At 42.7% G+C, this 23,601-nt stretch overlaps 1 protein-coding gene across 1 annotated transcript in view; it reads left to right on the forward strand.

The window, feature by feature from the left end:
• Positions 1-1,679: 1,679 nt before the first annotated feature.
• GAN (gigaxonin) overlaps positions 1,680-23,601 on the forward strand; it is a 25,538-nt gene continuing 3,616 nt past the window's right edge. The window contains exons 1-11 of the mRNA XM_009868410.1: positions 1,680-1,906; positions 3,623-3,756; positions 4,835-4,901; positions 13,609-13,723; positions 14,479-14,829; positions 15,267-15,484; positions 16,387-16,508; positions 16,978-17,090; positions 18,181-18,330; positions 18,637-18,773; positions 19,230-19,358. Coding sequence (XP_009866712.1) covers positions 1,680-1,906; positions 3,623-3,756; positions 4,835-4,901; positions 13,609-13,723; positions 14,479-14,829; positions 15,267-15,484; positions 16,387-16,508; positions 16,978-17,090; positions 18,181-18,330; positions 18,637-18,773; positions 19,230-19,358 — 1,763 coding nt within the window. The remainder of the gene's footprint in view (positions 1,907-3,622; positions 3,757-4,834; positions 4,902-13,608; positions 13,724-14,478; positions 14,830-15,266; positions 15,485-16,386; positions 16,509-16,977; positions 17,091-18,180; positions 18,331-18,636; positions 18,774-19,229; positions 19,359-23,601) is intronic.

Here is a 23,601-nt window from a genome sequence, read left to right on the forward strand (position 1 = left end):
GTCGTGTCCCTCGGCTGCACCGAGTCAGCGCTTCAGGACCCTTTTTGATGGGTTTGTGGGTTTTTTGTCCTGATGTCTTTTTAGCAAGACACGGCCCCAGTTGGCAGTTGTGGATGCTGAAGAATGTCGGCTTTTAAATTGAAAACAACCCCCAAAACATAGGTTTGTCTTCCCTGTCTCTTGTTCCCTTGTGCCTGTGCAATATCTGAGAACGTAACTCGGGAACGGCCAGAGGTGGCAAAGCCCGGCTGTGCCGGGGGTCCGGCAGCGTGCGCGGTCACAGCCGTGCGGCTCGCGGGTGAGTGCTGGGGAGGACGAGCTCTGTTAGCACAGTCATGGCTTCGGAGGGGGCCCGGGAAACAGTTTATTCTGGGCTGTGTTTATAGCGAAGCCCGTTTCATGAACGGTCTTGCTGCAGCCATTGACAGGAGTTGGAACTTCTGCATCACACTCGGTGGTGATGAGTTCAATGGCATCCAAGAAAAAAGAATACACCCGCCGTAAGATTTTTATACAACATCTCTGCATGTCAGAGAGGGTAAATGAAACATAAGGGGTTAATTCTGTAGGGGTTTTATTTCTGAGTCCTGTCATTTGCAGGTAAAAAAGATGTTACCTTTGTCTTTGTAAAGTAGGAGCAGACCTTTCAGTATCACTTAAATGCAGGATTCTCCTCAGTCTGTAGCAGACTTCTTGTGATGGTTGGGCATTCCTTCCAGCTGCAGCTTCCTGTGAAGTTGTCATAAATCTATGTATTTGCGCTAGGTGGGGTGGGGAGTCTGTACGCTGCTCTCCAAAAAAAATAAATAAATTCAACCTTCCTCAGTGTTTTATCGTCATCTGCTTCCAGGCGATGTGGTATTTTGGATGACCATTTTAGTGCAACTTCAACATTCTCAAGTACAAAAGTAAACTACAGCTGCAGCTTCCTGTGAAGTTGTCATAAATCTATGTATTTGCGCTAGGTGGGGTGGGGAGTCTGTACGCTGCTCTCCAAAAAAAATAAATAAATTCAACCTTCCTCAGTGTTTTATCGTCATCTGCTTCCAGGCGATGTGGTATTTTGGATGACCATTTTAGTGCAACTTCAACATTCTCAAGTACAAAAGTAAACTAAAAAGAAGTAGAATATGAAGTTGGTGATTAAGTTTTAAATAGATGTTGACTGCGGACAGACTTAACAGTTCTCTGCGCTAGCTGAACTAGCAGAAATAAAATTCGCAGAAAGGGAAAACTACCAAGAATTTGCAAAAAGGGCATGATGGAGCCTATGTACTAATAGTATTTTTTTCACTGCTTGCCTTGAGAAGCAGTTTTGGAAGGTTGTGGTGAAAGACAAAAGTGAGAAAATTAAATGAGCTGTTGATCCAATACTATTGAAAATGCCTGAATGCTTTTTAGCTTGTTGATCATCACTTTTTAGGTAACTAAAGCTGGGTGGAGGTGTCGATCTGCTTGAGAGTAGGGAGGCTCTACAGCAGGATCTAGATAGGCTGGATTGCTGGGCCAAGGCCGATCACGAGTTTCAATAAGGCCAAATGCCGGGTCCTGCCCTTCAGCCACAACAACCCCCAGCAGCGCTACAGGCGTGGGGAGGAGTGGCTGGAGAGCTGCTGGGCAGAGAGGGACCTGGGAGTGTTGGTGGACACCGGCTGAACATGAGCCAGCAGTGTGCCCAGATGACCAAGGAGGCCAACGGCATCCGGGCCTGGATCAGGAACGGTGCTGTCGGCAGGAGCAGGGAGGGGATCATGTCGCTGGACTCGGCTTTGATGAGGCTGCACCTCAAGTGCTGTGTCCAGTTTTGGGCCCCTGACTGCAGGAGGGACATTGAGGTGCTGGAGAGGGTACAGAGGCAGCTGCCAAACTGGGGAAGGGTTTGGAGCATGTGTTGTACAAGGAACAGGTGAGGGATCTGGGGCTGTTCAGCCTGGAGAGAAGGAGGTTGAGGGGAGACTTTATCGCTCTCTACAGCTGCCTGACAGGAGGTTGTAGAGAGGCAGGAGTTGGTCTGTTCTCGCTAGTGGAGAGGGGTAGGACAGGGGTAAATGGCCTGAAGTTGTGCGTGGAGAGGTTCAGATTGGATGTTATTTCTTTACGGAAAGGGTTGTCAGGCACTGGAACAGGCTGCCCAGGGAGGTGGTTGAGTCACCATCCCTCGAGGTGTTTAAGAGACGGGTAGATGTTGCATCGAGGGACGTGGTTTAGTGGTGTTCATAGGGCTGGGACAAAGGCTGGACTCGATCTTGAAGGTCTCTTCCAGCCAAAAATGTTCTGTGATTCTATGAGTATATGCCATACCTGAAATTAAGATTCAGAAGGGTTGCTCTAGGTGGAAAGAGGTCATATTCTTGGAAAAATTGCTGTTCTATGGTAACAGCAAGATGAGTTTACAAGAAATATGCATTTTTTCACTGTGAAAAAGACCACTTAATTAAAAGGTATTGTAAATTATGCTATGGAGAAGTACCTTTTCACAGAATTCCATCTTTAAGTATTGCATTTTGTTCATTTCTGAAGAATGTACTGGGGAAACATTTGTTAAGCATACATGAGGAGTAAGAGTGCCAGACATAACTCCATTAGCAGCAGAACTTTTAGTTGTTAGAGTTGTGGTTTTTTTAAACTCAAAAATTGTTCAAATTCAAATCCCATGAAGGAACTCATTAACTATGTGTGAAAGTAGGTTACATGTGTTAATATATAAATATGATTAAGTTCTTTCTTTTTTAAGCTTACTCATCTTCTTGGGCTTGCAAGATGTAAAGAACCAAACCCACATATAACTAGTTCTTGTATGGCACATTAAGAAACACATTTGTATTAGGCTTTGCAGAGCCTAATTTTTACCTGCACCTATCTCTCTTCTTTGTATCGCTCCAGGATCTATCTCTTAGTCCAACTGCTCTTCACGTTGGGTAGAATTGGTCAGGTAGGTTGCCAAAAGTACTGTTGCAGTGGCTTTTTTGGAGATAAAATTAATCTCAAGCCTATGCCTAGCCTTTGCAAGTCTGTTTGTTTCAAGTGTTGGTTTTTCAAACAAAATGATCCGTTTAGGTTTCTGCATGAAGAGCTACTGCAAGAGACTCAAGAATTCTATGTCCTTGTATTTTAAGAGTGGATAGTTCCAAAGTGTGCTCTGGTACCACAGGCTGTTACACTCTCCAAATGCCGATTGATTTGAGTTGCTCCCATCTGAAAATTTCTACTAGGAAGCTTGGAAAAATCCATTAACTAATTACAGAAGTAAAACTTGGAAGAGAAAAACGTGTAGATGTGTGATTCTTGTGCTCGGCAGTGAAGCAGTGGCAGTACGAGTTGGCGTGGTGTTTTCTGTATCTGGCTGTGTCATTATGTATTGTGGCTGTGGGCAACTTGGTGGGCGAGTTCAGAAGCTGTGTAGGGTTTGCATCAATGCTTAGTTTAGGGTGTGAGTAGGAAAATAAGCAGGCACGGACTTTGTGAGGGGGTGGTTGGGTGTGAGCAGAGTGTGTGTGCTGAAGGATTTGTGCAGCCACAGAGAGAGGAGCGTTACCTGTTTTTTAGTTTTGCATGGAAGCTGTTTGGCTGCCTGGTTATGAGTAGGGCACTTGTAAATTATAGTGATGTGGCTTCCCTCTAGGTATTTGGCAACTGGATTATCCATGCAGCTCAAAAATGGCAGCTTTGGTGGGGAGAGGTCGAAAGACGTGAAGGGGATGCGGAAACATGCGGAAGTCCTGCCGGTGCTGCGGGTCTCATCTGCCTTTCTTGCCCGTAGGCTGGCTTCTTCAAGTACAGAAAAGAAAGAAATGCCTGTTTCATGGTTAAATTTTTAGTCTGTGGGATCACTAAGACTTTTCATTTTTGTGGTAGTTTGATTCTTGAGGTCTTGCCTCAGCCGCTTAATGACAAGTGGCTTGTAGCTCTCGGAGGGCTGTGAGGTCTGGGGTGGTTATGTGAATTCCTACAGAATTGCCTTATGTGTAGGGGTTTATCTGATCCCTCCGTGTGCCCCTGGAGCAAATTCTGGCATTTACAAAACCCAGAAGTCTTCCTGCATATCTCTAACATCTTGTGGTGTGTTCCTGAGCCTGAGAAAAAGAGGATTCGGCAGGAAGAAGCTGCCATAGGACAAAGCATGCTTTGGCTCAAAGTGATGTTGCCTGTGCATCCCAGAGAAGTTAAATTCGAGCCAGGTTAGCTCTTGATTTTCTCTTAAAGTAACAAGTCAGCCTGAAGCCTACACTCCTTTTTTTAGCACTTTCTGTCCTAGCAATTGCCCTAAAGTAGATAAAATTCAGTTGCCCTGATTTAATTTATTTAGTTTATGAGCCTAATATAAATTATGGCCGTGTAAGAGTGCTTTTACTGGAATAATCCATGCTTGCACTAGTAAGTTTGGTGTAAGTTGTACCATATATTCACAAACCCTTATAGGATAGATTTGGTCCAAGTATTCCTGGTATCCTCAGCAGTAGCAGCAGATATTCTCATCCCAGCAGAGCTGTTGCTGTCTGGCGTGAGCTGTTCCTGGCCAGCTGGAACTTGCAACTCTGAATATTTTGCCGCTGTACTGTCTGCCTGCCTGTATTGCAGGGAGCGTGTGGGAACTACCTTAACAAGGAAGATATTTAAGCTCGAATTCTTAGATGAACTTAATGTTGTTATGCAGGGATTGTACTGCTGTATTAGAAATGAAATTAAGACGTTTTTGTTACCTTGGCAAGTTTGGTCTTTGGTTTTCATGCATCTGGGTGAACAGCTTACAGAGGGGTGTGTGTATTCTATACTGTTCCCCAAGGCTTTTCTAACTTGGTAATGGACCAGTAACCCTATTTTCGTCACTTTCCAGACGAGCGTAATGTAACTGAACAAAAATATAAGTGTAAAATTAATTTCACATTATTTGCCATGTACTTGTAAGTAGCTGTCCTTCTTGTATAACTTGTCAGCATTTGCATCTTCTCACTTGTTCAGGCTTCTCACTGTTCAGCCTTCTGACATCCCTGAAACTTTGCAGGCCTGGTTAAGACTCTTGCACAGCCACAAGACCGTAACCTCTCTGCCAGTGCTGAAATACCCTTCGGTGAGGAGGTGGTGGGACGTGTCCCACACCACTGAACTGCTGTCCTTTCCTCTGCCCGCTGCCACGTGGAGCGCTCTGAGCCGCGGTGAAGTAGTGAGAAGGCGTCCGTGGGGACATCGCGGCAGCGTGTCCGTGAGCATCCCCAAGCGCTGGTGTGGAAAGTGGGACGGGCTGTCCCTTCTGCATGCAGCACGCTGGAACTCTGCGACCTGGCAAGTTTTGTTACACTTGTTCGACAATGAATATTGTAGACCGAGGCAAGGCGGAAGCCAACGCGTGCCAGTAGATTCTGCTGCTTGTTTCCTGATACCCGTTTGTGTTTAACTGACCTGTATAACAACTTCAGTGGTCTTTTAAAACTTGTTTCTATTTGGGACTAGTAGTGAAGTCATGAGTACAAACTACTGTTGAAGCTGGGAGGCATTTGGTTGTCCAGAGCCTGTGCTCTCAAGTTCTGGTTGAGCCAAATCGCGTTGTGCTTGTGCTGGGGCTCGTTCCCTCTTCACTGCACATGCAGGGCAGCCTGGTGGTACCTGCTGCAAACCCACATCATCTTCGAGGTTTCTTCTCAGAAGTTTTTTTTCTGACACTCTCTTGGGAACTTTACAAGCTGCTCTGGTAGTAGGAAGCCAGGAGCAAATCAGGCCAGAATTTGCTTCCAGCCTTTTAAAGCCATTTGTAAAGTTAAGCATATATTGGGGTTTTTTTCATTCCCTCCCCCAAAACGAACCAAAAGGTCACCTGTGATTTTTAATTTTTTGTAGTGATAACTGAATTGTAAAGTCTCTGTAACTTTGAGAAGCAGTAAATCAAAATAGTTGTATTGTTCAGAATCTCTCTACCTGGCATAACTCAGGAGAAGTGCCTCAATGCATGTAACGTTTGGATAAGTAGTTGAAGGGCGACAGTGATAAAAGTATGTTAGAAGTTTATAGTTTGAAAAGAGATTGAAAAATCTCTTTGGGGAGTTGTTAATTATATTCCTGCTCCAACAAGCCCCTAAAGATGGCCTGAAGGGAGGAAGCAATAAGGCTCAATTGAAAATAGTAAGAAAATACAGTTGGGCTGCTCCTACACATCAGGGAGAGGGAGAGCTGGAAACCAAAGCACCTTGTTTACGTAGGAGAACTTGAGATGAAATTTCTTGTCCTTTCTTTGTATCTGAAGACACACAGTTCAGCTGCGTGCCTGATGTCAGAGGTGAGTTGGAGTGGAAGGAGGTGTGGCAGGAGGGAGCTGTTTGGGATGACTGGGTAATTTATACACTGTAGGTTGCCTCTACAGCTGCAGTAATGGCCTTATTTGGCAAAACTTCCATTATTAAAACAAGGGGGTTTTTATTAATAATTTTCCTTGCACACTTGAAAACGTATTTTGTGGCTGGGACAGCGCTGCTCTGAAGGTGCTCACGCGTCTGGAGAAAAATCTGGAGTTAATGGCTCAGGACTTCATGATTTGTGTTTTAGGTTTTGTTGTGTTCCGATTTTTGTCCTTTTCTTTAAACCCATTTTGTTTGCATTGGTCTCAGCCGCAGTTACAAAAGGAACTTCTTCCTCCTGTGGACTGACAAATGTGAAAAGTAACTAATGGTTTTAAAGAATTTGTTTCTTCACTCTCAGTTCAGACCTCTTATTTGATACCTTGTACAAAGCTTTCTGTCCTGGTGCTGAGTACCAGTGTAGCGTTACCTCTAGGGTGGGCAGTCTCCCATCTCATGTTTGCCTCCTGTGTTGTAGCTATGCCACTGCTTACTATTTCCAAGAAAACAAAAAACATCTCTGTTATGGACAGCTCTGAAATGACTTGTTGCCTGTCAAGGAAATACATTCTTAATACCATGTAGTTAGTGGCTGGTTTATGCCTCGGGCCCGCTGGGTTACATCTCCCGAATGACTCCAAGTTGCCGACTACAGCACTTGTTTTTGGACGTGCTCAGTACTGTGAGTTGCAGGCTCTTCCTCCTTCTGCTGGTGAAACCCACACTCCTGGTTCCGTTTTCCTCTTGGCTGTGCCGTCACTCTGGGATAGCCTCGCAGATCTCCCTCTTCCAGATCCCGCAGTGTCTGGAGTTCTGGTGCCTCCCGCAGCTGGATCCCTAAAGAAACACAATGGTTGTGGCATCTTCTTGCTGTCCCGTGGTGCTCCCCATGCACTTGTAATTTTGTCCATTCAACTTCGTGCTTGTCGTATAAAAAGTCTGACTCTGCTTATTTCTGCCATGTGCTGTAAGGACAAGTGAGTTATAAAAAAACTCATTGAACCAGGTTTTCTTAGCAGGTTCATTGGTGTTTTCCAACCAGCGACTGCTCAGGCAGGTCTGCTCGGCCACACGTAGATGAGGCCAAGCAGCGCTCTGTGCCGTGTACGAGGCGTGTGGCACGAGCCATCGGTGGTGCTCAGCAGCCAGGTCATCTGCATTGCTTGTTTGTAAGCTCAGCTGGAACAGTTGGTTGGTTGTTTTCCAAGTTGACTAAAAAACAAGTGAACAAACAAACGAACAAACAACCCCAGCAAACACAAAGTAAAATGAAACGGTAGGTAAGCGTACTGCTGCTGAGAATCTCCAAGGGCCCTTTCTTGGGGACTGTGTTTGTCAAGTGTGTGTTCTGTCTGCTTAGGGCTAACTTGCATGTTTAGACAAGATGTGCTGGCTGAGAGTAGATTTCCAACTGAGATTACAGTCCAGCTCGAGATGAGCTCAGTGTAGTTGGAGTAACTTCAGATTTTTGGGGTAAACAAGCTCTTCATTGACTGAAGCCCATGAGTGTCCGTGTGCATGTCCCCTGTGCTGCTGCTGAAGGAACGGCTTTGTTCTCTTTTTCTTCCCTGTGGGTGGAGGAGAAAGCCTTACGTTTTTATCTGACTTAAACTTTCCAATGGATTAAAAAAAAAAGTAGGTTATTCCTAGTTGTTGTTTCTCTTAAACCAAGCAAAGCGACTTGCGCAGGTTTTTGTGCTGAGCTTAGATGGACTGCTTTGCCTTGAGACCTGGAGTTGCAGTTACAGATAATCTTAAGAAGAGAGGCATAGCCAAAATCCTCTGAGAGCTGGCACCCTTTGCAGGGTGTGGTGAAGACTGTCTTTTATGTGTGGTGCTAAAGGCCAGGGTGCGACCTCAAAGGAAACCTTCTGATTTGGTTGTAAAATACCTTTTTGGAGGACGGCAGTGGGTGGAGTGAACTGCTGCATCATGTTTTTGTGTCTGAGCTGTTTAATAATGTGATTATTAAGGGTTTTTTTGCACACAGAAAGACTAGCCTTCATGGAAGAAAGTAGTGCAGGGATAAGGGCAGACAAATGGAAAAACTTTTAAAATAGTCAATCCTAAGTAAGACTTAATTAGATTTAGCATGGAAAACTGGTACTTGAAATACTCAAACCTACATAAGGAAGCCCAGATCAGGAGGAGACCAAATTGACCTTATGTTTGCATCAAAAGCAGAATTTTAAAGTTTTCTTCTTACTGATGCAAAATCTCAAAGTCCTTGCCTGTCATTTTTGGGACTGAGTCATCCTTGTGAGCGTGTTTTCGGTTTGGTGCATGTCTTTGCTGGAAACATTTGTTGGAGGTAGAAATTCATTTTTAAATGCTAATGCTCTGTGGGGAAGGCCAAGAAACGGATGCAGGTAAGGGATATATCATCAACCCCGAATTTTATTACTCTTGGATGGCTTTGCTACTCTTAATACTAAGGCTTGCTGGTGTGGCAATATGGGCAAAGCTTGTGCAGACTAGCCCTTCTGGGTAATCTGGAGCAAAATCATTAATTTGGAAAGACTGCTCCTTTCAAAAAGACAAAGCGTTTCCCTCTTGTCTCCTGCAGTTCTGGTCCTGACACCCTGCTACAGCCCTGTAAGTAGGTCAGGGAACTGCGTCGTTTGCGGTGCGATGACGTGAGAGCAGGTAAAAGTTTTGTGCTGCAAAGCATCAAAACGGAAGCGTCGCGTCGGTTTGTTTCCCGAGTTTTTGACTGTTGTTCTCTGTAAATGTCATAAACCTTCTTGAGGTGAGTGGGGTCTAGAGTGTTCCCATTCACAAAGACACAGTTTTGCCGACAGCCGTGTTCTTTACCTGGTTAGGTACCAATATATGAGCTCTCTAAGGATTAAAGTGTTCAAAGAGTTACACTGTTGTTCTCTTCATAATTTATATCACTATTGTAGAAACACCTCGGTTACCTTTTCATAACGGTTTACAAACAAAGCAAAAGTTTTAAAGATAATGATATTCCCACAGAATTGTTAGGTGTTACCAGTGGTGGCTGAGTTCTTTGTCTTGTTTTTAATTTTGTTTGTTGTTTTGTTTGGTTGGGTTTTTTAAAATTATCATTCCACCTTCTGTAAACTGCCAACTGTGAAAGTTAGGAAAACCAAGTTTTCAGACACGTGGACCCTTTCTTAACGTGTGTCTCTTGCATCTTACCCGTCCCACAACAGTGTTGTCACAGGGACTTGGAGGCAGAGATGGAAGTGTGACTGTGTTTTGCTTTGTTACGCTCTTTTAAAATAAGAGGTATGTTGGAAGATCAGTCTTAATTTTAACAAGATCTGTGGACAGTCCTAAATTTATCTGTTGGTTTGGTTTTTGTTTTTTAATCATTGTAATATACTTTATGCCATTGGATATGAATTGTGATTCCTAGCAATATCAACGTTTACTCTTAAGTTCTTGTTTTCATTTTAACAATTTACCTTGCTTATATTGTTGCTTACATACACAGAGGAGGTATTGGATTTTTTTCCTCTTTCTGCCTTATGTAGTGTCATTTGAGATGAGTCATTAGGATTGTATTCCTTAAGTGATGTGGGGGAGCAGATTCCAAATTTGTTGCAGACATGCAGCATCGAAACACAGCATAAACCATAAACCCAGCTGTTCTTATGCCACTTGCTCAAGGTCTAGTACGTGCCAAGTGGTTTTCCTAACCAGGTACAGGAGAATGGGGTGGATGTTATGCATTTACAGAAGACTATTTGTCTTACTGGAAGCAGTCACAACTTACAATGATGATCTTTTTAATTTAAAAATGGACAGCATTGTTTTAAAACATGTGTAGGGTGAAGAAGTTGCCTTGTGTTGTTTCCCCCAGCTCTGCATGTGTCTGCGTGTGACAGAGCTGTGCTCTGCTCCCAGCTAATGGGCTTTTGGTTGGCTCTGGGGGTTTTACTTCCTTTTAAATCTTGATGTTCTGGTCCTTGGTTTGAATTAAGGAAGACTGAGGCAGCCTTTCCTGCTGTGGCTTGGCAGCTTGGAGTGCTTTTAAAGTAATTAGAAATGTTGTCGGGAGTAGGAAGCTTTTCCACGTGTGTGTTCGAAGCAGCTCTCTGCAGCTGGGCACATCTCTGCACCCTGGCCTGCTCATTGCCACTTGCAGCTTTCGGCCACACGAATCACAGGCTGAATAAATCACCGTGAGGAAGAGCATGGCGGAAAGCAAGCACCCTCCGTCCTGGGTTATTGACACGTCAGAAAACCTCTGCTTAAGCATAGCTAGAACCCTTTTTCCAAAAGTGAAATGTGATAGAAGACCAGGGCTAGACGTTTCACTACGTGCTGTCCATTCTGCCTCTCTGACCTGGGAACAAACGTGTTTTGAAACTCTGCTTCTGCCTGTTGTGTGCTCTGATGGGGGTGCCCAGAGCTCGCCTCGCTAGCGAGGTGTGGGTGCAGGTAACAGCCGGTGCTGGGTGGTGCAAGAGGAGGGGATGGCTCCTTGCCTTCTGCTCACATACCTCCTACTTTTTTCTCATCCTTCAGCTTTCTTTCCACATTAAACTGGCAGTTTTCTAAAACTTTTCCAGCCTCAAACCTGATTATAATATGTCTTTGCTTTTTTATTTATTTTCCCTCCCCTCTTTCCAGCAGCCATTCAGTCCCGCAGCCAGGATGCCCTTTGGGAATGGTTCTCATGCCGTAGCTCAGACACCTTTGTACCAAAATAAGTAGCCTACTAGTTTATTAACTAGCAAATTAAAGTTGTGTGACAGATGGATAACTACTGCTTCTCAGGACAGATGATAGGAACAAAGCTTAGTCTGAGGTGGGATGTGTTTGTTTAAGGTGTTTGCCTACCTACCAATATCTATAACTTTGAAATCAATCTTTTTGTTCTCGAGGCTATTTTTCTGCTTTGAGTTTGTGTTTTGGGCATGCATCACTGGCTGGCTTGTTTCTTTTCAGGTTAACAACTGCTGATGCCTGAAAAAGTGCGCAGTAATTAGACCATTAGCCTGATAAGACCCCAAAACTCTGAACAACACCTTCTTGTTTCCAGGAGGCGTCAGTGTAAAGTCCACGCAATGGGGTGATTTAGCTTGGGTGTGTACAGGTGATGCCAAGATGAAAGTTAGTGATAAATCGAACTAGTCCTTTCCCTAATCTCTCCATTAGTGCTTGCATTTAATGTGTTTATTATATGCCTTGCATCTGGCTTAATCCTCACAGGGGGCTGGACTGCCCAGGTTCTGCGTAGGTACCGCTGTGTGTTTGACCATACCAGCTACTCATAGTAACCTGATAGGCAGGAGAGCCAGGTACCACCTGACTGTCTCTCTTTTCTGGTGAAGGAAGCCAGACTCAGCAAACTGTGGTGCATTTTTATGTTAAATTTAAAGAAAACACAGTTTCACTCCAGGAAACAAGACGCAGCTTTCGTTACAAAACAAGAAACCCAAACCTCAAATGTAGCTGGTGTAATTAAAATTAAGGTAGTTTGGTTGGATAGATTTTAAAATGTGTGTAAAGAAGCATTGACACTGTTAGAGTTCAGAAGGTGTGTCGCTCTGTGCGTATTATGCGCTTTCGTTAGTTTGGAGTTTGTAGGCACAAAAGATGCACGTTCCATGTGGCCAAGGATGGTGTGAGTTGAGACACTTGTATTGCTTCAAATGTGCAGAATCTTGAGAAATTTTCAGCTGACAAGGTACAAATCAACATCTGCTATTGCAGCACGAGCTGTATTGGAAATCACACAGACCATGGAGAGAATAGGCTTAACTTTCTAATTTCCTTCTGAGTGTAAGGAGCTAAGCAATTTCCTAATCCATATTATCTTATTGTTAATATTTTGTATTATAACTTGTGCTAGGTGCTGTGCGAATGCAGGGTGAAGAGCTCAGATTCAGACCTCGTCCGGCCGTGCGTGAGCAGCGCAGCCGCGTTCCCTCCCTGGGTGTTCTGCTCACTGGCCAGGGGGCTCGTGTGGCGTAGAAAAGCGATGCGAAAGCAAGACTGCAAATATGATTAACTTCAGGGCTAAAATTACCATCCTTATTCACACTTAAAAATAGCTTCTTGTAGTCTAGGGTTTTATTTGCTGCGAGGTATATCTTATTTTGGGCGAAACTCATTTATTCTGATATGAGTAAGTGAAGCAGAATCTGCCCTTATTAGCTAAGTCCCATTTATGTAGTATGAGTAAGTCCCACTTGCTTGGTATCAGTGTGGATAGCAGAAGACTCCAACAAACTGGACACTTTCAGCTTAGCAAAGCCACAGCTTTTCACACTGAGAAGCTAATTCTGTCTAAGAATATGTTCAAATGAATATAGAAGTTTCTTGAGGCTTTTATTTTAATGTGCTGTCATATAGATGTACCTATCTCTGTGTCCATGGAGGTATTGAAACAGTTTTTTCTGTCCTTATATAATCTATACTTTGTTGCCTAAAGCATGTTAAAAAGATGTTCATAATGATCTTTTAAGAGCTCCTGTGGCTGTTTTCACTAGACCGGTGGAGACTACTGCCTTTTGAATGCTTAAAGTTGTCTTTCCTGGAAAAGTGTTTGCGCTAACAGACGATTGAAAGCAAAGTTGTCTGCTGTACTATTATTATTTCCTCATCTTTTCCCCCAGCCCCACTTCGTTCTGTTCAAAGAATCAAACCGCTCCTGATATTTTTAAAGAAATTGCTCGTAAGCAAAGCGTCCACTGATGGAGGTGAATATTTAAAGCTCGGTTGAGCAGCACATGGGCCGTTTCCTACAACTGTGAGCGCCGTTCAGTTCCAGCCAGGCGTAGCATTAGGCTGATAACATCAGAAACTACACAACCTGGTAATGCAGTCCAAATAGTTGTGCTGCCAGTGTGTATTCCGATCACATCGGCTTGCTGTAATTAATTTTTTTCTTGGTAAAGCGTTTTTTGTTTTGATGTGTTTCGTTCCCCACCTTTATCAAAGCATATCCTGGTATTTCTTCTGTTGCAGAGCTGCCGTTCCGTTTGAAGTTCTGAGTGAAGTTTTGAATACTTGTGATGAATGAGCTGCGAAAAAGCTACTTGGATTTTTTTAATGCCATGAGTAGTTTGAAAGGTTAATGTATTTGTTCAGTTTGGAAATGCGATGAGTGATATTAAAGATCATACATGCATCCTTTCCTTTCCATGCTAATTTGAGAGACAATTTTCACATTGTGTTGTAAGGTTTTTAGTATCTCTGTTATAGCTCAAGAGATCTGTAGCTAGCATTTGTTTCCTCAGAAAACTGAGCAAGTCACGCCCAGGTGATGAACTTTTTTATTTTTTCTTTTCTCCTCTATTAGAACAAAATTGAATTACAATCCTCCAAAGGATGATGGCTCAACATACAAGATTGAACTTGAAGGGATATCTGTTGATATCATGAAAGAGATACTAGATTACATCTTCAGTGGGCAGGTATGGTATTAAAAAAAACCCCAACAACAAAACAAAACCAAAACCCTAGATGGAAACTGAACTATTTAGCAAAATAACTTGGGCTTTAACACTGCTATCTTGAAAGATAAAGCTGTGAAAGTTTCAAATTTTGTAATAAAACGTCTGCCAAGCGATCCATCACACCGGGGCTGTGCGTGTGAAGCAGAGGCAGTAGATGCTGCAGGAGTCGGCGCTGCTGTTCTCATGCCCTGGGGAAGGACTCTAAAGGAGTCGATGTCAAATGCGCTCACTGACCCTCCTGCCCACCTCGCCGGCCTCTCGCCGCTGACCGCCAGCCCCGGCAGGTCTTCATGCCAGTAGCCTTAGGAGGAATTAAAGTTGGTGTGTTCAGTTTATTTGGAACCAGACTAAGATTGCTGAAAAAGTTTTAACTTTCAGCAGAAAAAGAAAAGGCAGACACGGCTTGAAATTCTCTTCTGGACGTGCATTTTAAAACATGTATATATATTGCAGCAAAATGAATTTTAGGTTCCCAGATTAGATAAGCAATTTTAATTGAGGCACAAAATTCTACTTGGCACCTTCTCTCAGGCAAACGCCTTTCCATCCCTGTGTTAATCTACAAACATGTAATAGTCGTATCGATTTCTTGTGATTTTTACCCTGGCATTAATGCTCCATTTTTCAGCCACTGAGAATGAGTGTAATGAACGCGGACATGTCATGAAACAAATGAGTGATAGTAGCTATAACTTCTAAATTAATTCTTGCAGATCAGGCTAAATGAAGAAACTATCCAAGATGTGGTACAGGCAGCTGATCTCCTGCTGCTTACAGACTTAAAAACTCTCTGCTGTGAGTTTTTAGAAGGTTGCATAGCTGCTGAGAACTGTATTGGTATTCGGGACTTTGCACTGCACTATTGTTTGCATCATGTTCACTACCTTGCCTCAGAGTATCTGGAAACTCACTTTCGAGATGTCAGCAGCACAGAGGAATTCTTGGAACTGACTCCTCAAAAACTGAAAGAAGTGCTGTCGATGGAAAAGCTCAATGTTGGCAACGAAAGATACGTCTTTGAAGCCGTGATTAGGTGGATTTCTCACGATTCAGAATCGAGAAAGGTCAGGACATCCAAATGTTTGTTTTGAATGTGGCCCAGATTGGTGTGTTTGTAGACTGTGGGAATAAGCACGTTTCTTTTGGGGCTAATCTTGCATTTACAGAGATAGTTGAATTTCGCCTGAAATGCAGACAGCAGGATTGCAGTAAAAGTGTTGGTGATATATTATCTATTTATTGCTTAATAGGCTTTAGAGAAAAAAGTACCTCTTTGGCATTTGATGATATGATCTTGGTTTTGTATTCAGCAAGCACCACGTTTATATTGAAACTTTGAAGGCTTAATGCCATTATGGTGTAGATTGTGTTATAATTTCCAAATATAAAAAAATACTATTTTAAACTTTTGATAAATATTGAAATATCTGTATGTATGAGTGTCTTAATGCTGCTCGGTAAAGTTTGGGGGGATTTTTCTGGCATTTGTCTCTTTCCGTAGGTTCACATGAAGGACGTCATGTCGGCAGTGTGGGTCTCGGGCTTGGATGCAGCGTATTTACGTGAGCAGATGATGAGCGAGCCGCTGGTACGGGAGATCGTCAAAGAGTGCAACAATATTCCCCTGACGCCGCCCCAGCAGGGAGAGGCGATGCTGGCCTCCTTCAAGCCCCGGGGTTACTCGGAGTGTATAGTGACTGTTGGTGGAGAAGAACGAGTGTAAGTACCAAGTGGCATCACAGGTTGTCACAGCTCTCTCGCATTCCCGGCTGAAAACACAGTGTGGAGAGACTAAAATGCACCTAAGGGGCTTGTTACTCTATCTTTGAGTTTGTTTTTAAGGTGGTCAGACACACCTAAAATGCCTTTGTGAATGATTCAGCAATAAATAGTTATTTTTGTGATAATTTCCTGACATTCACCATGTTGTTTGTTCAGTAAGGGTTGGCTGGTTTGTTGGTTTTTAATTAAAACTGAACAGACTTTATTCAAAATAAGCACCGAGTGTTCAATAAGCTTTTTAACGATTTTTAAAAATATCTACAATAAATCTTGAAAATAATGAATGTGTGCTTTAATTACTTTGTTTATAATAGCTGTGCTTCCAAAAAAAGTCATTATTGGTGCATCTGAGATGCCAGGTGAAAATACCTGTTCCACACACCAATCCCTTTCTTTCTCTGAGTACACCCTGCAGCAGAGGGGAAGGTTTTGTCCTGTTTAAAGTACATTTAGCGCTTAGATACTTGCTTTTTATGGAAGTGCAACAAAATGCTCAAGTAATATTTTGCACATCGGTGTGTGGATTGCTTTACTCAGACATTACTAATACTCCCTGTGAGTTCTTTTTAGTTTGTTCAAAGTTCTTTTATAAATAATGTTATAGGCAGATACAGAACAAATGAGGTACGTCTGCTTTTTATGTCTCCAGTCTGTACAACACTCAGCTTACACACAGTTGGTTTGGGGATCTTCTCTGTGCCAGGGAAATGCCTCGCTTTATGAATACATATTAAAACATGAACAAACAAGCTTTGGCCACAAGTTGGTAACAGTGAACTCGTAAAACCGTCTTGTCTTTCTGTTTTTGTTTGTTCCCTCCCTCCCTGCCCTGTGTTCAGATCACGGAAACCAACCTCAGTGATGCGGTGTATGTGTCCTCTTTATGATCCCAATAGACAGCTCTGGATTGAACTTGCTCCTATGAGTATTCCAAGGATCAATCATGGAGTATTGTCAGCAGGTAAAGGGGAACTTTGTATTTGTGAAGTCAACATTATGAAAACTTACCAGTGCCTCAAAATCTGAAATAGAGCTTATAATAATATTTTTTTTGTTTAAGATTGACTGCACTGGGGTTATTTCATGCTTCCCCTTTGTCTGCCCAAAACATTTTACTTGATTCTGTGAAAATCCCTGTCATCTGAGTGTCTTAAATTCCCTATTCCTGCAACATTTTGTGGGAATCTGCTACGTCTGTCTCTCTAGGAGTATTTCATGTTTTAAGTGGATTCTAGTTGCTGCATCACTGAATATGTTGAGGAGCATCTGCAGGGGTAGACTTGAGTCCAGATGTAAGTCTGTGCTTTGCCTTCTCCAGTCCAGAGTCAGGCCTGTGACTGATCTGGATACAGCTCACCAGTCACGTTGTCTTGCTCAGTGTACAGGTGCAAGTCCCGTTTTTAAGATCGTGTCACATTTTTGTTTTACAGAAGGATTTTTATTTGTGCTTGGTGGTCAGGATGAAAACAAGGGAACACTAAGCTCTGGAGAGAAGTATGATCCAGATACCAATTCGTGGAGTTCCTTACCACCAATGAACGAGGCAAGATCACTATCTAACTGTTGGGATTTAAGTTTTTGTTTTGGCAAAATGTTCCTTTTCTTCTCCAAAATTTTTTTTCTGGATCTCCAGTCTCTTGCTTCTTACACATTCAAACTCATGCTACAGACTGACTGCTGTTTGTATCCTGTGATACTTGTGGTCTGACACTGACTGCTGGATCTGGAAAAACTAAACCATTAGTGAAGAGCTAGCTGTAAAGCTGAACTAGGAAATGTCAGGAGCTGCATGGTGAATCAGCCATGTAGTGTGCTTAATGTTCTGCATACACTGGCCTTCTAAAACAAAGAGAACCCTTAAATGGACAAAGGGATCGACCGTGCAGCAAAGATGGGCAGAGGACTGGCCAACACACAGAACTTGGCTTGCACACATATATTTAGGTTTGGTTTGAGCTAATGCTTCCTCCTTCATGTTTGCGTTCCATCAAAAAGTAACAGTTTATTATTTGTAAACATATCCTTCACACAGGTGTGTGTTTATCTTCTAAAATCAGCATGAGGTGTTTATTGAGAAATTATTTGCCACAGGATTTTCCTCATTACAGTCTCGGGTTGGCAAAGGGCTGTAGTTTTGGCCACATTTGTAGTTACGATCTGTTAAGTTTCCTGCTTACTGTGAGTAAGGCTTTATGATACATTATGTTTACTATGAGACTCGGGGTAGCAGTGTTCCTGCATAGAAAATAGAAGAGCTGCCTTTTCACAGAAAACGGGTCCCAGTTTTGCTGCTTTAGAGACCTGAAAGCAACAGCTTCATCGTGGAGACCACTGTTGTGCAAACTGAACTGCAGCCAGGCTCTCTTCTTATGCTTCTGCGTGGTCTCTTTGGCTTTTGCTACTCTGTCTTTTTTGAATACCCTTTGCTTTGTTTAGTTGAATAAATTAATAATCTTATTCTGGAATTTAAGACTTCACCATTTGAAAAACAAAACAAACAAAAACAAAAACACCACCCAGACATAATACCAATATCACCCTGCAGACAAGATGTACTGTAAAAAAAAAATTATATAGAATCATTCACACTGGCAATTATATTTTACAGTGTTGACTTTATTGCTATTCCTTAGGCGCGACATAATTTTGGAGTGGTAGAGATTGATGGAATTCTGTACATTCTGGGAGGTGAGGATGGCGAAAGGGAGCTCATCTCTATGGAGAGCTATGATATTTATAGCCGGACCTGGACCAAGCAGCCAGACTTGACCATGGTTAGAAAGGTAAGAGCTGCGTTGTATGTTAATGCATTACTTCTTGGTAAATAGTTAATGACAATATATACATATATGGACCTTTTGCTTCAAGTAGAAGTTGTGACAAATAGTCTCAAAATGACCTGAAAGAGAGCAGCTTCTTTATTTACATACCAAACCAAAACTGTGGCTGAGAATTTTTATGCAGAGCGTGGTTTGATGTGTGGTACAAGCAACCCAAATACATACACGTGTGTGTGTAGTTAGTTTTGAGCTTTCAATACTGTGCGTTTGTGTGTAATTTTAGATGTACTTTTTCTTTTTTTCCACAAGATTGGCTGCTATGCAGCTATGAAGAAGAAAATCTATGCAATGGGTGGAGGCTCCTACGGAAAACTCTTTGAATCAGTGGAGTGTTATGACCCTCGGACGCAGCAGTGGACAGCAATCTGTCCTCTGAAGGAGAGAAGGTGGGTGAAGTGGAAGGGGGGAACTAGATTGCTGCATGCAGCCTCTTCTGACGAGAGGAAGTTGTGCTTTCTCTGCTGAAGCCCTGAAGGTGGCTGTCAGAGACCCTCTGAACTTCACCGTGCCTTTCTGGATCGTGGCGGCCTGTATTTAACGTGGCTGAGTAAAAATAAGCATCCAAGTGATAAATGTGAATTTTGTAGAAATGCACTCCTGAAGTTACAATTAATACTGCTCCGATGCAAAAGAAAATTCAATTGGAACTTCACGTTTCAGCCAGAGATAAATACTTTGCTGTTTTGTTCTTTCGTATAGTGTGAATTAAGTGCTCACAAGTCATATTTGTGATTCATCTCATTAAACATATAAATGGTGTCTGTGTGTATATAAAAGAAGGTTAAAAAAAATAGAAAAAGTTCAGAAGAAGGTATGATTTATTTATTTGTTTTAATCCTCAGGTTTGGGGCAGTGGCCTGTGGAGTTGCCTCTGAGCTTTATGTATTTGGCGGGGTGAGGAGTCGCGATGACAGTCAAGCCAGTGAGATGGTGACGTGCAAATCTGAATTTTATCATGATGAATTTAAAAGGTAACCAGCTGCAGCTGTAAACATGGCAAACACATGCCTTGTGCCCTCACCTCTCTGTTCCCCCCTGCCTTGCTCCAGCACTTCAAAGCAAATTCGATCTGTGCCGTGCATCTCTGTTGCTCGTTTTACCTTTTATGCTCGATTATGGCTATTGCCAAATGTCCGTGCGCTTCGGGCTTGTCAGTAGCCTAAAGCCCTGGGCCACCACGTCAGGCCTGAGTGCTCCTCAACAGGAGAAACACCTTGGTCATGCAGGTGGTTTGCCTGGTTCTTCCCCTGCAACTTCTGCACGTGTGGGTGCTGCTGCCCCCCACCCTTTGGCTCCTCAGAGGGTGAGTGTGTACAGGGGTACTTCTTCATGACCCAATCCTGTCTCCAGGGATTTGCATCTCAGGGAATTCCTACGCCAGGGATAAGAGATTTTGTGCATTTCTCTTTAAGCATTTATAGCTGATTGCTTTTTGAACCTGTGTAGGCTTTTGCTGTAGGGAAGGCACTATGGATGCTGTACGTTCCACAGCCACCTCCACGTGCTCCTTCTGTTTGTTTTGAATCTCCTTCTGATGACCTCATTTGTTATCCCTTGGCTCTGGAATCCACCTTGCTACGTGTGGTAACTATTCAAGACACTCTGTTAGACAAAATTCTGTGTATAGTCACCTTATTCTACAGGCATAACAAGCTTTAGTTCTTCCCGTGTTTGTTTTTTTCTTGCATATAACAATAAATTGGATTATTCTCTTTTTTTTATAATCCAAATTGGAAAAAAAGACTTTGTAGTCAGATGTTTCAAGGTTTGTTGACAGTGGAGGAGATTAATATGTCTGTATTAGAAGATCAAGACTGATTTATGGCTGTGACCTGCATAAAACAGACAAAAATAGAATAATATATTTGAATTCATTATATAATTTCTTGAAAGTAAAGAGACTTTACTTTCTGTATGAAGAGGTCTTATGTTTTTCAAAGTGATGTCTAAACTAACTATAATCAAATGAAGTGGGGGAAAAACATTCTTTAAAGTGATTATAAGAAGCAGAGAGATGAGAAAAGCTCTTGCTGCTGATGCTCTCTAGGCTTCTCTAGCCCTGTGGGAGTGTGGGGCTATGCCAGAAGCTGATGAACAGTTGGGAAAGAAGTGCTCGCCTCTTTCCTGATTGCTATTTTTAGTTAATTTGCCCAAAATATTTCCAGACTGATTCTGTTCTTGCAGAAGTTGTAAGTAATAGCTCATGATTCCTCACTAGTGACTGTAAACTTGTTTCACTGGTAGAGCTTGAGCTTTCGTAAAGTGGAGTTTGCCAAAGCTGGGAGGGTCCAGCCTGGGGAGCCGCAGGTGAGTCCTTGGTGCCACCTGCTGACTGCAGCACAGGCGCCTGCCCGGCTGGATTTATAGTGTCTGTATTCTTGTCTTTGCTTGGTGGCATCCCAGAGGTGTTGCAGGATTCAAGTGAAGTTACAATAAAAATCCAGTTTCTTTCAGTCTTGCTCCAGCACCCGGTATGTTGTGCCCTGGCCCAGGGGCTGTGCTGGCACAGGGAAGGCGAGGTGGCAGCAAGCAGTCCCAGTCTTGAGCTGCTGGAGGAGGCACCGTGTGTTGAGGGCTGCCGAGATATTCAGACTTTGCTTTTCTGCTCTGCCACTGTACAGAATTTGAGCTTAGAGATTTAACTCGGCATAAATTTGTCCTTGCACTGCAGGAGAGTCACGGGTTGTTGTGTGTTTTCCTCTGGAAACGGTGAACAGGGACGATGGACACTTCTGGTGCTGCGAACTGGGCTTTGCGCCTCTGCTCTCTAGTTTTGGAAGCTCTCCCAGTCCCAGCCCTGGGAGCAGAGGGGGTGTCACTGGCCAGAAGAGGGTGCACTGTCACTGCGTGGTGGTGTAGCCTCCAGCTCACAGAATCTATCAGCTGCCCCAAATTCTGGTCCCCTCAGGGCGCTGTGCGGGATGGGTGCCTTTCGGGGTGGCTGTGGCAGTGACTGTGAGACTGGAGCAGTTGTTCCTATGTGGGAGAGAGAGAAAGGAGCCATAATGGGACTTCCCTTCAAAATACTAGCAAATGCTTCAGCCTGCCAAATACTGAGACAAGATACTTTGTTGTCTGGCACTTTTCTTTGAAGTAAGATTGGATCTGGAAAATGGTCATAATTTCATTATAACAGGGTTTCACAAGTGTCAAATGAATACCAAATGAAGGCAAGTTGACCCTCTGGAAAACATGAGGGTATGATTTCCTGGTTCAGAAACAACAGAAGACAAATCAAAATCACTTTATTTTGAGTAAAGGATGAAAGCTTAAATAAGATGCTTCTCAAGTCTGTGAAAACCTTATGCTGCATAGTGATGGGTGTGTGATTAGCTACACAATTCCACTTGGGCTGGGTATCGTGTGCTCTGTTGTGCATCATTACTGAAGACTAAAGCATAAGTGATGCTGTAGGTTTTATGAGCGGTGGAAAAATACCTCTCTCTGTTCCTTAGTGCGTAGTTAATGCGATATATACAAAGACTGATCCTTCATCTTAAACATTATGCCGTTGCTACAAGGTGATTAATTTATAATTGAAAAGTGCATTTGTTTCCTCAGCGATAGTTTCCAAAACAAGTAAAGGCCAATCAGTTCCCTTCAAACCAGTGTCTTCAAAAAGTCACTGTGAAGGCTGTAAGCACCTTCAGACTCCACAGCGTGTGTTCTCTTTGTAGTTACGGTGAAACAAAGCTGCAATACCCCACTCTGTGGGTATTATTGACAGAAGTCCGAAAGTGTTGGATTGCGAGAGATTGTGGAAAGAGGGAATATGTTTGCAAGGTCAGAAGCACAGGGTATGAATTCCGACAGTCTCAAACCAAAGTTCACGGTGTTTTTGTAGTAGTTGCGTATTGGCATTGCATGCTCCATAATGAGCTGCAGACTTTGCAGCTGTTTTTAGGTAAATGCAGAACTCCATGTTCGATTTCTTTTTGAACGGAAGGAATTTTTAGTGCTGTGAGATATTGTTGATTTACAGATGTGTGATCTGCTCCATTTTTCACACATGCCTCAGCTCTCATTACCTGAGAACACAGGATCCAGCGTCATCCTAGGTGTCCCAAGGCCATCAGGACCTGAATTTCGGGTTTTGCTTTGTGTGTGCCTAAGTATGTACTTAAATCAGTATATAAACATATTAATTCATATAAACTGGCATATTTCTGGCTTGAAAAGAACCGAAGCTTAACTTGTTTAATACTGCTTTCCTTGACAGTAACATACTCCAGAATAGCTCAGAGCGTACAGTCTCTCAAAATCGTTATTCTTAACCAAGACACAGGCTTTTCTAAGCACTAGGGATATGCCAAGATGTTCACTCTTGAGACTCCTGTTAAGCTATACTGCTTAAACAAGTAATAAAATAAATTGAGGCAGAATCCTTGCATATACGTGACATGTGGACAGGATAGTGTAGAAGATAATTCTCGTATTTGAAGTACTTCTGTAACTGAGGGGTTTTTCCAATTAATAAATGTTTTGTCAACCTGTCGTTAGAGTCCTGCACGTAAGTGATTTTAAGTGAACTGAGGACAGAAAATAAGTAGGATGAAAATATGTCAGACTGCAGGTTCTTTCAAGATGTAGATTTATTTTATTTTTGTTAAGGCTGTAGAATGAGCTTTGTGTACGTTGCATCCTGTTGTTTTTTCTTTAAATACTGATCTGGCTAAAAATAGATTTTTTTTTAAGTTTTTTTTTTTAAAAAAGTGGAAGTGGGAGGTGGAGGTGAAAGGGCTTCCTTCACTAAATGATCCAGTGTCGATCTGCTCCGTCCAAAAGCAGGAAATCTGACCTACTTATTAACCACCTCAGTGGGCCAGTCTTCTCTTCTACTAGAGTTTATAACTTATAATATGCCTTTTTTTGGATCATGTGCACATGTGGAGCATTAGATGATGTCTGCACATGCTGGATTTTTTTTTTTCTTTTTGGTGTGGCTATTTGGAAATATTTAATAGAGCACAGATTGGCTTTAGGATTCTTTGCAAGAGCTGCTGGTGGAGCTCTGCCCTTGAGCATAGCCGCCGCTGCTGCCTTTTGGGGTAGGCTTTTTTTCCTTCTTTTCCTGAGCTCCTGGTTCAAAAGCATTATCAAAATTTGTAGATATTGAGGGGGATGAAGGTGAGAGATACTTATTCAGGGGCAATACTTAGTAAAAGCTCCTTAAAAATCTTTTTTTTTGCTGCTGGAACGTGATGAAAATAGGGA

Source organism: Apaloderma vittatum, unplaced genomic scaffold (genome assembly GCF_000703405.1).
Source record: "Apaloderma vittatum isolate BGI_N311 unplaced genomic scaffold, ASM70340v1 scaffold18874, whole genome shotgun sequence".
NCBI classification, from domain to species: Eukaryota; Metazoa; Chordata; class Aves; order Trogoniformes; family Trogonidae; genus Apaloderma; species Apaloderma vittatum.